We start from the raw sequence: 14578 nt of genomic DNA on the forward strand, positions 1-14578 counted from the left end.
AATGCTTCCAATGACTTTTTGTGAGCCATTGTACACTCATCCCATACAATGATTTTGCACGTCTGAAGAACTTTTCCCATTCCTGATGTTTTTGAAATGTTACATGTTGGACTTTCTGTGCATTGCATGTTTAGTGATAGTTTAAGAGCTGAATGCGCTGTTCTACCTCCTTCCATTAATGTTGCAGCAATACCCGAGGAAGCAAGAGCTAATGCAATATGGCCATTTGAACGGATCGTAGCAAGGATTAAGGAAATTAAGAATGTTTTTCCAGTTCCACCTGGAGCATCCAAAAAGTACAATCCACCGGATTGGTTGGCCACAGCTTGTATGATAGTATTATATACTATATTTTGTTCTTGAAGGAGTCTCGGTGTATTTTCCTGGACGAACAATTATCATAACAACGTACGTGATTATAACAAATTATAATAGCAATATATAAGATATAAGCTATAAGATAAGAATTATTTAATTTTCAAATGTATTGTACGAAATGTATTTTTTAATTTAAACGTATTTTTATCAATAGAGTCGAAAGAATATACTTTCAAATTAAATAAAGTTTTTATTCTTTCTTGAAATATATATATATATATACATATTTGTGTAAATTATAGTCGTCAAGGCACAATGGTCGAGTAGCCTGATGTGCTTGAACTTCGATAATATGGTACAGCATCGTCGAGCGTGGTCACAACTAAGTTGGGTGACCATGATATTTAGTTATAGAAACTTTTTTTTCCGACTTTTCCGGTGGATTTTCCCAAACTTTTATTTCATTTAAACACTCTTCTGTTAAGATGCAATGTTCTGTAAAAATTTCAATCCAATCCATCGTATACTTTCCGAGTTTTGCGGCCAAATACATACGGAAGCTAAATTTTTATATATATAGATTTGCAACATGATAACTCATAAATTTATTCGTTACGGAAGTTAGCTGTTTATACATCGCTGGCAAGTACTGAAAGTCAAGCACAATTTTTTTTTTCGATACCTCCTCAATACTATTTTAACAGCTGTTCTATATACTGTAACACAAACACGATGCCTCATTTGCATTTGTTGTTCTTTGACACATTTCCAACATATTTTCTCTAATGTAATATAATGAATGCTAAAAGACATTAAAATTATAATAATTATGAACACTTGCACTTGAAAAATGTTTTTACATATTATATTACACTAAGTTAATATTTGTTGAAAGCATTTGTTGAAAAATACAGCAAGGGAAGTATCGTGTTAAAACTTACAGAAATAGCCCTTAAATTAATGATGTGGAAATGAAAAAAATGCAAAACCTTAATACCTTCTTACTTTGCTTATAGAAACCTGCGAAATTTGAGTTTTTATTTGGAAGATGATGGAATACATATCATTATATACTTAAACTGCGTTCGCATTGCACCTTATATAGTTTCTACACTCTCCGAAGGACACAAAATCAATGAATTACAAAATTCAAAATTACCTATTCAAATGCAATCCGGCCGGAATATATTATATGGCAGAGCCAACGGATGATACACACACCGATTTACTCGTGTACAAGTGTGTTGAGTTGGTCCTTGTACCGGTAAACCATGCAAAATTTGCAGGTCTCCGCAAATAATAAAATTGTGTACGTCTGTTAAACTGTTTATAAGTCAGCCAAAATAAATCCGAAATTTGAAGCAGATCCATTCGGTAGCATAGTGGCGACTGAACACGTTAAAGTATTCCAAGTACGTAGAGCATAATGCCGTCCAGCTTGGAACTTTGGTTCTATACATCGGGCTATGTACGTTTCGCGAAAAGATTACCAGACCAGCTGTGAGTTAAAACTCTGTAGCATCGCCTGTGTTTCGTGGATCGCGGGGTTATTTCAGGGACATGTATGCTGTCAGCACACCAATCATAGCCATTCAATGTGAAAACAAACACGTCCTAAAATGGCCCTGCCAAATAGGGCCTTCTTTTGAAGACGGCCACCAATTGCAAGGGGAATAATCGCTAGCGGGTACATACCTTATATTCTAATCATCAATTTGATTATTTCGCGAAAAATGCATTGCCTTAGCCATATATGAAAGGACATTTAAGAGTTTGCCGACATCGAGGTAATTAAAGACGTATGAGAGGTATAACGATGATGTGGTCCAGCGAAGGAATGCATTTGTGAATGATTCGGGAGGAACTCGAGAAAACCAAGAATATTATTCCCATATACTGAGTTAAACTGTTAGAACTATTTACACAATAATATGGTTTATAGTGAGATTCTTAACACAATGGCCACTTAGGATCATAGATTTAAGGTAATTTTAAATATATTTAATTAGTTGGTATCAAAATAATATCAAAATAAATAACATTATTTTTATTGTAACATTTTTCAAAATTTTCTCCACATATTAAATCATACAAGTTAAAAAAACGTTTAGTTATGTCTTTATTATTAAAAAATCATTTGATTTACCTTTTTTAAAGCAAAAATCTTTATCATCACCACCGAGATTAAAAATTACTATTTGTTTATTCACAGCTATTAAACAAATTTATGAATAAATATAACACATAAACCAAGATGTAGCTGTAAACTTACATTTAAAATTTCACTGTCCACGTTTTCCATCCAGGTCGTCAGTTTCCCTGTGAATGCTTTTAGCGACAACTGACTTACAGCAACGTCAACCAAGTTGAAAATAAAACTATGTCCCCGCATAGTTTTGAATCCAAATCAACTCGATTTCTTTTATTTAAGAAGTCATCAACGTAAGAGTTTAAAGTGACCCTAAATGCAAGGGCCTTAGATTCAAAAAAAGTATTTTTTTTTTATTTTGTTGACGTAAACGAATTACGAGGGACGTTCCGACAGCAAGTTTCGTAATTTTTTTTTCACACTAAAATTTTATTGCAAAAAATACACCATTGCATCATAAATTATATACTTTGCAATATTTTTCGACATAGTCCCCAGTGACATTAAGACATTTGTCGCAGCGTGCAATCAGATTGAAGAAACAACTGTGGTAAAACAGGTGCCCTGCGATGCAAGGAAATTGTTGCACAGCCTGCTCCATCTCAGCATTGTGTTGGGAGTGAAGTTCCAAGAGTGCGGCTTTCAATGCAGGGATAACAGCTCGCAACTCCATTGACGACCACGTTGTCAGTGCACGTCTGTTTGCCGTCGTGATTTGTACTCGAACAACCTCGGACACGCTCTGCGCATCGTCGTTCCTCCTCCGCTGACGCTACTTCCGTCTTTGAACAAGCAACGGGTGTGGATTCTTATGGCGATGGTTTGATACACCTGGTGTTCCATCTGCTCTTTCAAAACATGACGAAACATACTTTCGGAACGTCCCTCGTACATAAAATATTTTCCCTCATAGTGTAGACACATTTGCGTAAGTAGAGGGCTTTATTTGTTAGTGGTTTGCATCGCACTGTTATGCGCAGAGGATTATGTCGTCATAACTAAATATTTGTTTTTTTAATGGCCATACATTAGAATTTAAAAATCAAAAACATTTAAGTATGTGGAAAGTTTAAGTTAGATTACGAAAGACAATACGTGTTTCAGATAAAGTTTGGGTCGTTACAGTTCTCAAAAGTAATTCCAGTGGTACCCATTTTACAATTCTCATTTGTACAGCATGTTTGTTACCGAAAGGAACACTGATCAAAACCAATGCTGACGATACACAGTGCAGAAGGATACGTAGACCGTTGGTACTACTTTAGAGAAATCTTACCTGAGATGAATTTACGTTAAACTGACTACACAACAAAATGAGCCCACAATCTTCAGTCAAGTATGTTATTTAGTTAATTGTTGAACTCCACATGTTTGCAAGCATCCTCGCGCCCGGCAATATAACTGCCACGCTCCTGAAGACTCCTCTCGCCTCAACCATCAAGTCGCCACAAACTTGGCGCATAGTTTCTGCTGAGCTTCAACTCGGCGCAGCACACACCGCATCGCGGCGTGACGGGCGAAAACAATGGCAACGCAGCGGGTTGAACCCGTGGAACACCCCCCCCCCCCCCTTCCGAAACACTACCGCATCCCTTCATCATTCCACCCCCCCCCCCCCCCCCCACCCCCCAGCACAGCCCGCGCAAAGCCGTCTGACAAGCTTGAGACAGCTCTCGCGGCGAGGCACGAGAAACCGAAGATTCACTGACAGGGGGTCAGACACGCTAAATAATCCGCCATGGAGCAATTTTGTCCCCCCTCTCCAGCAAACACAAAAGTAAAAGTAAACATATAAAATCTTTTGACAGTTGTTTTGTATCGAGGACGTAGGTATCTAAAATTGGAGGAGATATGTTAGATTCTCGCAAAACGGAGTTTCCCCCCCCCCCTCCTTCCATTAATTTACGCTAGCGAGCTGCGAACTTCGGACATGTGTTCGACACTGTTCGTGCGTCTGACTCCATTTCGGTGATTCAAAAGGCTCAGTCAAACAGGAGGCGGACTGTCCGCGCGGACCGCCACGGACATAGTGTAACCTTAGGGCGCGGTTACACGGGACCCTGAACTACTTCAGGTGAACATGTTTAAGTAAACACGTATACAAACGCGAAAGTGTGCGGTTACACGGTAGTTTCTGAAAAGTGTGTTTAGCTCTAAAACCGATTGTCTACTGTCAACGAATGACTGTGTTGTTGATCTCTATTTTTTAATTGCATCCAGAAAACGCGGGATTTTCTCACTTGTTTATACAGCATTATCAGCAGAAATGAAATGTGTTTACATATTGCTCAATATTTTTTTACAAATCGGGAATTCAAACATGCACAGTAAAATTTTTAAACTTATTTTTTATTATTTTTTGAGCGAGAGTACCTATCTCAGTTTTAAGAAAATTAAGGTCAGGATAAATTAAAAAATATGTATAATTATCTGTTGGTTTTTTTGTTGCATTCGGTAAAATATTACTCGAACTTGTGCCAGAAACACTTTCCATCTAGAATTTCTGCAAAAGACTGTTTATATTCTAACCAGCCAATCAGAGGCTAATGTAGAAGATATGTCGATCTGAACTACTTTGCCAACCTGTTTAAGTTAAATGAGAAATGGCCTCGAACGAAACATGTTCAGACTGTGTGTAACCGCACTCAACAGCTGAACATGTTCACCTGAAGTAGTTCAGACTCCCGTGTAACCGCGCCCTTAGATTGCATCATGCTGGTTAAACAGAAGGCGGTCTGCCGCAGCGGACCAGTCTAGTCCGCAGCGGATAGAGGAGCAGTTGTAATTTTCTACAAAGTTCGCGCGGACAGAAATGGCTGACGAGACGGAAAAATTAATATATCTTGTGCGGGAGAGTGTTTTTTTGTATGATGTTCGTCATCCTGACTACAAAGATGTAGTGAAGAAAGCAGAAGCATGGAAGGATATCGCGGAGAAACTACATGAAAGTAGTAAGATAATTTTTATTTATATGTATTCACTATATTCATAATATATTGTTTGAATATTATTTTATTTTTATTCATATTTTTATTTTATATATTCATTAATGAAATATCTTCTATATATACGCATTTATTTATACTTTCCAATTTCACACAAAACATTACAAAGAGCTTAATCGTACAATGCAACAGTAATATAAATATGTAATAATATTTTGCAAGTTTTGTACAATTTTTACATCATGATTCACGAACTTAAATAGTTGAAGTATTTAACGAAATGGTTTCGTACAGCATGGGCAGCATCACTAGATCGTTCTTTCAATGGAGTATTGGCTGAGAAAGCATTGGTGGGTTGATTTGTTATATCGTCTGTTAATTCTAGCTCATCAGTTGTGACATTTTCTGTGTTAGCTCTAATAAAATTGTGAAGGCAACAAGCAGCTTTGACAACGTGTACAGCTGTATCAACATTACATTCGATAGGTCTAAAAAATATACGCCACTTTTGAGTTAAAATGCCGAAGGCATTTTCAACGATACGTCGTGCTCTGCAATGTCGTTTATTGTACCTTCTTTTTTCTATATTATCAACGACCGCCTTTCTTGGGAAAGGACGCATCAAATAAGTTTGTAACTTGAACCCTTCATCACCTACAAACACATGAGGGACGGGGGTTTCTGTCCCGGGTAATGGTTTTGGAGGAAGAATTGTTTTGTTATCAACAAAATCGCGATAGAAAGAGTTCTCGAAAATGGCACTATCACTGTGCCGACCATAACTACCTATGTCAACGACAATAAAATTGTAGTAAGGATCAACTATGGACAAGAGAACAATCGAAAAAAAGTTTTTATAACAATAATAACTTGATCCACTCTTGTTAGGGCATTTGATTTCCACGTGTTTCCCATCTATGCTCCCGATGCAGTTGGGAAAGTTCCATCGTTCTCTAAAGCCAACTTCAGATTTCCTCCAAACTTCCTCTGTTGGAGTAGCCAAGTACAGCGGTTGTAGAACGTTCCATATCTCGATGCACACTTCTTTAACTATGCTGGAAACAGTAGTGCGTCCAACACGGAAGGAAAAGGCAATAGTGTTATGGGAATCACCTGTAGCCAAATACCTGAAACAATAAAAACGAAGCATGAACAGTTTCATAAATAGAATAATATATTAGAATTAATTATTGTAACATTTATTAAACATTAAAATTAATGTGAGTTTTAGTTATTACTTATGTTTCAAACTTGTTTTTGATTTTATCGTTCTGCTTAAATGATGTTTTTATACTGTTTTGTACAGGTGAAGCTGTTAAACTCAAATGGAAGAATTTGAGGGATTCATATGTGAAGTATCTCAAGTTCTTGAAGGGAGCTACAGGTTCAGCAAAGAAGTTTAAAAATTGGCCCTGGGCGGCAAACTTGGAATTCCTTCAAGATACAGTTTCTCCACGGGTAACCGCGTCAAATATACCACAGACTGGTGAAACAGACGATCCGATAGAAGAGGCTAGCAACGAAGGTAGCTGTGCGACAGATGATTCCCAAATTCCACCGCCTCAGAAAAAATCCAAACCAAAGGACGTTAGCACAGATGTTCATGCGATTTAAAGTATCTAGATAACAAAAGGGACAACAAACCTAGGAACAACCTCGACCGTATTGACCACTTTTTCTTAAGTTATGCGGAGACATTTAAAAGGTTTTCACCTAGAACACAAGCAGTTATAAAAATGGAGATGGCTCAAATGTTTGGCCGGGCTGAACTTCGCGAACTGGAAACTTCACACCCATCCTCCCCTTTAAATTCAAGTAGTTCATCGTGGCAAACGAACTGTACTGCTACCTCCTCCGGGGTAGTGGATTACTCCGATCTGAACTATACCAACAAGCCACCGTTTGTTGGAATCCATGCAACCTCTGGCGATTCAGCAAAAGAATGGTACGAAACATTCCAAGGAGACATGTAAAATTATGTAAATGCATGTAAAGTAAATTTCAAAATCTGCTGTCTATGTATATTGTATTGTGTTATGTAAAAAAATATAGTGTAAATTTATTGTACAAATAATTAAACTAAAGAGAAAAATTATCTTTAAATAAGTAATTGTATTACTTACCTTAAACAGATAGCTAGTCTTTCCTTCGTCCCAATGGGTTTACTCCAGTTAGTGGCCACTTTTGATATTTTATGTTCAAGGAGAGTATGTAATTTGTCAAATTGTTCTTGAGACATTCGAAAATATGTGAAAAATCGGTCTTCGAATGAACTCAACTCACAGCATAATAGGTGAAACTCGCCGAATACCTCTCTTTTTTCATTTATTTCATGCACCCATTTTCTTTTTCTTTTTGCTTTACTCAAAGCGAACATAAGAAGTAACTCTTCTTCGTCAGAGGAACTGCTGGACATCTTGAAATGACAACAAGAAAACACGAATTACAGAGAGTGAATTCAATATCACACATTGCACACTCTTGACAGCAACTGTTTTCACACTGGTTCGCCTAAACTTGTCCGCATTCTGTCTGGCTTCCCTAGTCCGCGGCGGACTGCGGTCGTTCCGCCCGCGCTGACAGTCCGCCTCCTGTTTGACCTAGCCTTTAGTCTTTCCCAGCCAGTAACCCCAACGCCGAGGTGAAAGTTTAAGATTCATTGACCCCCGATAAATCCCGAACATATCCGAAGTTTGCGCTCGTTCGTGCAATCTCGAGGCCGCAATAAAAACAATCACCATTTTGCTAGAATCCACCATTTATAACACAACCCGCCTTTGATTTTAGTTAAGATAGCCTAGACCTGCCAGTACCTATATCCTCCTAGGGGAAAAATAAATATTTGCGAGAGTATTATTTATGTAACAGACCTAAGCAGATAAAACTTCAATATTTACAACACCGGGGGGAAAACAATTCACGCACATTACTCGGTGGACAACTCGGGTTCTGTGAATCGTAGGATTATGAAGGCCGCTGCTGTTCCGACGTTTTTTGCGAGGAAATTTTTCTCTTTGTTTTCGGGCGGGAAATGGTAGACGGATTTTCATTTTTCCCAGAAAATTACGTCGGATTCGTGTGTTTTTTAAAAGTTAAATACCAATACCAGTTATTACTCAGGCTAATACCAAGTTTAAAATTTTATCACGTTTAGAAATTTAAATTTACAATTGCAAAAAATTATTTTGACCATAATCAAACCACACATACTTATCTATACTATAATAAAACTGTAGAACCGTCGTGTTTGTACATTGAAAATATTTGGCTAACTGATTGGGTAATATAGGGAGTGTAACAGAACACAATAACACTATGTTTAAAAAAACTTTGTGTGTTTGTCTGTTTGTCTGTTTGAACACACTAATCTCAAAAACTTCTGGACGAATTTTCATGAGCGTAGCTTGGGGCAACATACAGGCTTTATTCATTTAAATAGGCTCACAGGAAATAAAAGATGTATTAACTTAAATTTTTAGGAGTATTCTCAGCTTAGTATCTACCGTTCGTAGAAAAGTCCAAAGATGGAGCTTTATTAGCTTATTTTTAAAAGACGCTCACAGAAGTTTTTGGATGTTTACCTGTGACACGACCATCAAGGCGTAGTATGCCAAATAATTTACAGATAGCGCAGTTGTTTTGTTTACCTCAGTGACAGAAGTATTTTCGTTAGTTTACGTTAGTGACAAAAGTATTTTCGGAAGTTTACGTCAATGACAGAACTAATTAATTTGTCTATGTCCACTACACGGTTATATAGTAAGGTCTGGCAACTTCCTATCCTTCTCAATGATGAAACCCATCCGCTTAGTGAAGCTCGCGGCTGCTATCGAATTAAAGACGCTAATAACTGTTTAGTTTAGAACTTCGTCAATAAACGGCGTTGCCTTAAATTTGTAACGCGCTAGAAGTTTACTTGTCTGACTCTCTACTGAATTCGCTATCAGAGGTGGCATTTTGAAGGGAAACTTCCTTGCTGAGGGGGCTATAATTTTCGAGCTTTACGAAAATTCACATAGCATGAAAGGAATAGTTAGGTACGTGGTGGGGGAACCGGTAGAACATGAGAGTGCGTCAGCGGCGACGCCTCTCGAACACAAGCACTAGCGGTCGAATGGGAAGACGGAAAGTAAGGAGATAGGTACGTAGGTAGCATGCTAGATGCTAGTTGTAACGACTGGAAGGGGAGACGGCAGGGGATACGGCAGGGGAGACGTAGGAATAACGCAGCAGTGCTGCTACGGAATTCTTGTAACGCTGCTGGTGTTTGTCTACTCCTCAGTTTTCGTAACAGCTAACGATTGACGCTACCATTTCTTTTCTTTCAATTTGAGTTCGTCCTCACTATTCTCAATTATTATCTCTTGTTAAATAAAATTTTTAATAATTTATCTCCATCTATACGTAATAAGCAAGAAGTTTTACTTCTATCGTGCGTGGACTCCACGCGCATAATTTTTTTTGTGCTCTGATGACGTCATTAACTCGATTTAATCGGCCGGCACTTCAAAAAGACTAAATTGTTTCTTCGGCCACGTGATGGACAACTCAAGGAGTGATATACGGGGAATAAGGAACGATACTTCACGTGCGCAGAACACCACGAGACGTCATCGTCGAAGTTTTAAACGATGGGCAGAACCTTGATGAATCGCCCCAATACGGGGTCAGTTGAGACAGTGGCGGATACAGGAAATTTATTCGTGTGGGGAAAGGGAAGAAAATGAGGGTTGAAAAAATTTACAAAAACATTAACAAGTATTTTTAAAAACGTACATTATTAACATTGACACTGACACGTGGGCTAAGCGGCTTCTCACACAGCTAAGATTTCAGGTGCTGTAACAGCACACCTTGTATCACCAAAAATATAATGTCTTTTCTGATATTTTGTAATTTTTCCCCCAACTTCGGAGTGAAGGTTACATACTTCCCCCCCCCCTTCCCAATAGCCCGGCGAACCACCACTGATTCCAGTCTAGCCATACGTCAAATAACAATTAACTGTGGCTCTATCGATTGTGCATTGTTCCAGCGAAACAAAACGACAGCACGTGTCATTAAGGCAACACTATATAATTACAATCATCATAGATATGCACGTTCTCTTGAAAGAATGTTTTCAGCACGAAGACCCCCCCCCCTTCCCAAATTCTTCCTGTCGGCGTTTATTAAGAACGTTGCTTATTTAACCCATTCTCGGGGTACTTCCAAACTGGAGGTCAACATTTGACGATGTATTAACGACAGCTCTGCAGCTGGTATTCGCAAATATTAAGACATTTTGTGCAGTAATGTGACATGCGCACTGATAGGCATTTCCATCAGTTATGACATAGTTTCATCATATTTTTTACATACTGTATGCTGACATTTATAATCTTGCTACTCTGAATGTTCCGCTGAATAGTATTTGGACAGATACCCTTAGGATGTGCGATAAAAACGCATTGTCGGTACGATAACAATTTATCAGGAAGTCGAGGCCGACCGTCCCTGGCCTACGTCGCTCATCACTGTCTGGCCCCGAGGCAAGAGAAGCTATCAAGAGAAGCAGGGTTGCCACATCAACCTCGAGTCGCAACACTGAACATTATACATCTGACTTCTGATAGTCCACGTAAAACATAAACATAAACTTTTTCAAACTGACAACATACATATAAGAAGTAATTTTATGTTTCAATGTGTTCGAAACTGAAAGAAAACACAAAACAAGAATTTATATATGCGTGTGGTGTAAATATATATGTGTGTGTTCATATAAATTTTCAGATCATTAGCTATGCATACAGACCTAAAGAATTCGCGGATTCATTTCGTAATAGGATAAAATTCAAACAACTTTACCTATGAGTTCTTTTTTCCATTGGTTCACAGTTCACGGGAAGAATTCCATGTCAACGAGGAACCTTCGACCAAGGAAGTATCAAATCACAGAGCACCAAGCTGAGATTTCTCTCAAGTCAAGAGCCAATGAAAAGGTGACATTTTACCGAGTATGTAGAGGATTGTGGCGTATATCCGAAAGGTAATTGAAACTATGAATTTTTCCGGTCTATGAGCTATGCGCAATAAGTATGTATCACAAAAATCAACTTATAGCATGGCTCAACTGAAAATATTAGCTCAGTATTTTCCTGGCTTGAGGGGTCAATGACGATTAGATTTAATACAATTTCTTGGACATACGCCACTGCAGTTTTGCACTATTTGTCATAGGAAAAATACATAAATGTAAAATAAGAAATAAGTATGAAAACATTAATCACAGATAACTAGCCTAAATCAGCTGAGGTCCAACAGATAAACCCAACTATGAACCTAAAAAGGTACTATGGACAACACAAAGACGACAGGAAAGGCGAACACATTCATACTTAAATATCAGACAGCACAAGAATTCCGTGGACTGAATTTAGTCATGGAAAAAATAATAACACAGACGAACATAAAGGACTAACAACGGCGAGACAGTTTCAACAATGAGAGTTAATACAGAAAGACAACAAAACCGGAATCTGCAGAAAATATACGAACACAAAGAAAAAAGATAAACAGATATTATGGACAATATAACGACGAAAGAGCAAAACTATGTATAATGGCGAATGTCCAAGAAATTGTTTTAAATCAAAATTTCCCATTGCATTAATAATTTAAAGAACGTTATAGCAATTAGATATTTATATATCGTATCAGCAAAAATGTCTTCCTAACTATGTATATGAAAAGGGATTCTATAATGGCTATTTGGCTGATTCCCCGGGAAAAAATCATTTTCGCGCCTGTCACTTGGCGCAAGGCAAAGCCGGACAGCTACATCAGCTCGGGCACGCGGACAGCTCTGCCTGGCCGCGGGCAGTGCGTTAAACGTGATTTACGGCTCGACGTCAGCAGCGCGTGTCCCTTTTGACGCCGCCAACAGTCGGCCAACAGTCGGTCATCCGGGCTGATTTATAGGGCCGCCGCGTCAGCTCCCGCGCGCGTCCATCAGCAAGATGAGCCCTCTTGAGCAGCAGTGGTTGGTGTATGACGTCACCACAGCTATGCAAACGCGTGAATAAAAGGCGTCTCAGGCCACGTCTACCCGGGCGCAAATACGATGAGCAGCGATTTACAAAAATAAAAATAATAATAATAACTGCTCAAGATTTCAGTGGCATCTGTTTACAAAAGGCGTTTAGAATACACTGAGGATGATGGGTAATTGTCTCGATATTACGTTTTAAACTAGTTTTAAAAGAATAAAAATGGCTACGAATGTTTTCAAATTAAATTTTAATCACGACACACTCCATACCGATCCTTGAAAACACTAAAAGGACTTTCATACACCCTTATCTTAATTTTTCCGCCATACAACGTAATGGTTACCTTTAATATATCATAGTTATTTTATGCGCGAACATCTGGTGAGAAAATTTTTGACCGAACAACAAATGTGAAAATGCTATCGGAATATATTTATACCTAGCAATGGAATATATTTTAATTAAAAGTAATGACAAAAAAATTAAATTATCAACTTTCTGTAAGAGACTGAGCCTTAAGAGATTCTGGAAGGGAGTCAAGGTCCTGGTTCGACAGGAATAGCCACCGGGATCATTTATTATCACTTACTATCATCGATATGAAAATTAAAAACTATAAACTATTAAGTAAGAAATAAATACGATATCTTATTTTAAAAAAATGAGGGAGTCTATATGTAGCCAACTCGCCAGTGATGTGTAAACATCTAACCTCGTTAATGAGCAAATTCATGTGTTCTTATGTTGCAAATAAACTTATAATAGGAATATTGAAAATAAAATATAACGTAGAGTTCTTGAAAATATTGCCTAGCGATATAAATAAAGGTAAAGTATTCATTTGAGGGAAAAACTGTAAAATTTCCACCCTTTCAAAATGTAACTTTAATTCTGTTTAACGAGATGGTAGGGACTATTGATTTCTCAGGGCTAACCCAACAATAGGTGTACCCAACGTGTCGCATGTAAATGCATCATCGCTGTAAATGTGATTTTCCCCCTAGACCGGAATCATAATTGCCTGCGTTTTTGAGGTTAATCTTCTTCAGAGGTGTTGCGGGTGAAATTATAGTATGCACCAGAAATGCAATGAAATGAGCGCGCATTACACAACGGAAATTTGACAGGTTGAAAGTCCATTGCGCACGCAAGCAGAAACTGCTATAGCCACGAGTCGAAGTCATCAAGATGGTGGACCCACGTGTGGCAACATGCACTCGTGCATGTTTCGTGAATATCGAGGAATGTACTAACCGTATTGGTGTGCCGCAGTAAACTGGAATACATTTTGTAAACTTGAATAGTCATAATAAGATATAGTTAATCGCAACTTAAGAAATACCTACAATTTATCATCCAGGAAGAATGTATTGCAACAAACATTGCGTAACATTTTGTTTGTTCTTTAAAGCATTACGAACGCGGTGCTATTTTTTAAGTATTTTACATAACAAAGTTGCAGTTCAGTAGATACATTAAAACAAAATTAACGTGAAACATTTATAAACACTAATTATAACACTAATTTTATATACATATGTTATTACTTAAACGAAAGAAATCAGTCTGTAAATACTTCCTACAAAAAAACATAATCTTATTGAGCTCATTCAACACTAAAATTTGACAGTAAGATTTCATTTAAAAATTATTTTATTCAACATGACGTCGAATAGGAGGCTAACAATTTCTTGTGCCTCTACAGTATGCCTAACGCTGCCTAACGTATTTTTTAAGTTGTCCTTTTTATGACTAAAAATTATACCATAAAGTATTAAAGGATAGTTGTACTCATAAGGTTTACTTTGGTACAATACGTTTAGTTCATGCCCCGATGTTCCCGAAACTTAATATTTACAGATTAATCCTGCAGGTCCACCATCTTTTCGAGTTTTCTGAGACTTCCTCAGATGGCAGCACCGTGTGCTTTCATTCAAATCGACTTCCGTTCCATTCGCGAAATTACTCTTACCAAATGCCGTAAACGGAGAGAGAAGTATAGGAATGGGGCTCCGAGAACACGGAGCTGGAGCGAGGTGTGTGGTGGGGTCAATGACCGACCGACCTCTGACGTCACGGCGGTCATTTATGGTGTCAATTTCATCAAAATTCTTCAAAATTTCTAAATATTT

At 37.9% G+C, this 14578-nt stretch overlaps 1 protein-coding gene across 1 annotated transcript; it reads right to left on the reverse strand.

The window, feature by feature from the left end:
• Positions 1-5659: 5659 nt before the first annotated feature.
• On the reverse strand, positions 5660-9179 carry LOC134540369 (uncharacterized). The gene is made up of 2 exons (XM_063383098.1): positions 7536-9179; positions 5660-6539 (listed from the first exon to the last, which is right to left on the reverse strand). Exons 1-2 carry the CDS (start codon positions 7826-7828, stop codon positions 5660-5662), a joined length of 1173 nt encoding a protein of 390 aa, XP_063239168.1. The 5' UTR covers positions 7829-9179.
• Positions 9180-14578: the final 5399 nt, after the last annotated feature.

Source organism: Bacillus rossius, chromosome 1, assembly GCF_032445375.1.
Source record: "Bacillus rossius redtenbacheri isolate Brsri chromosome 1, Brsri_v3, whole genome shotgun sequence".
NCBI lineage: Eukaryota > Metazoa > Arthropoda > Insecta > Phasmatodea > Bacillidae > Bacillus > Bacillus rossius.

What these genes read in the sequence shown, in the direction of transcription:
- LOC134540369 (XM_063383098.1), bottom strand. Translation starts at nt 7,828, where the DNA reads ATGTCCAGCAGTTCCTCTGACGAAGAAGAGTTACTTCTTATGTTCGCT. An exon ending in AGACTAGCTATCTGTTTAAG is followed by an intron (nt 6,540 to 7,535) that starts GTAAGTAATACA and finishes TTATTGTTTCAG; the next exon opens with GTATTTGGCTACAGGTGATT.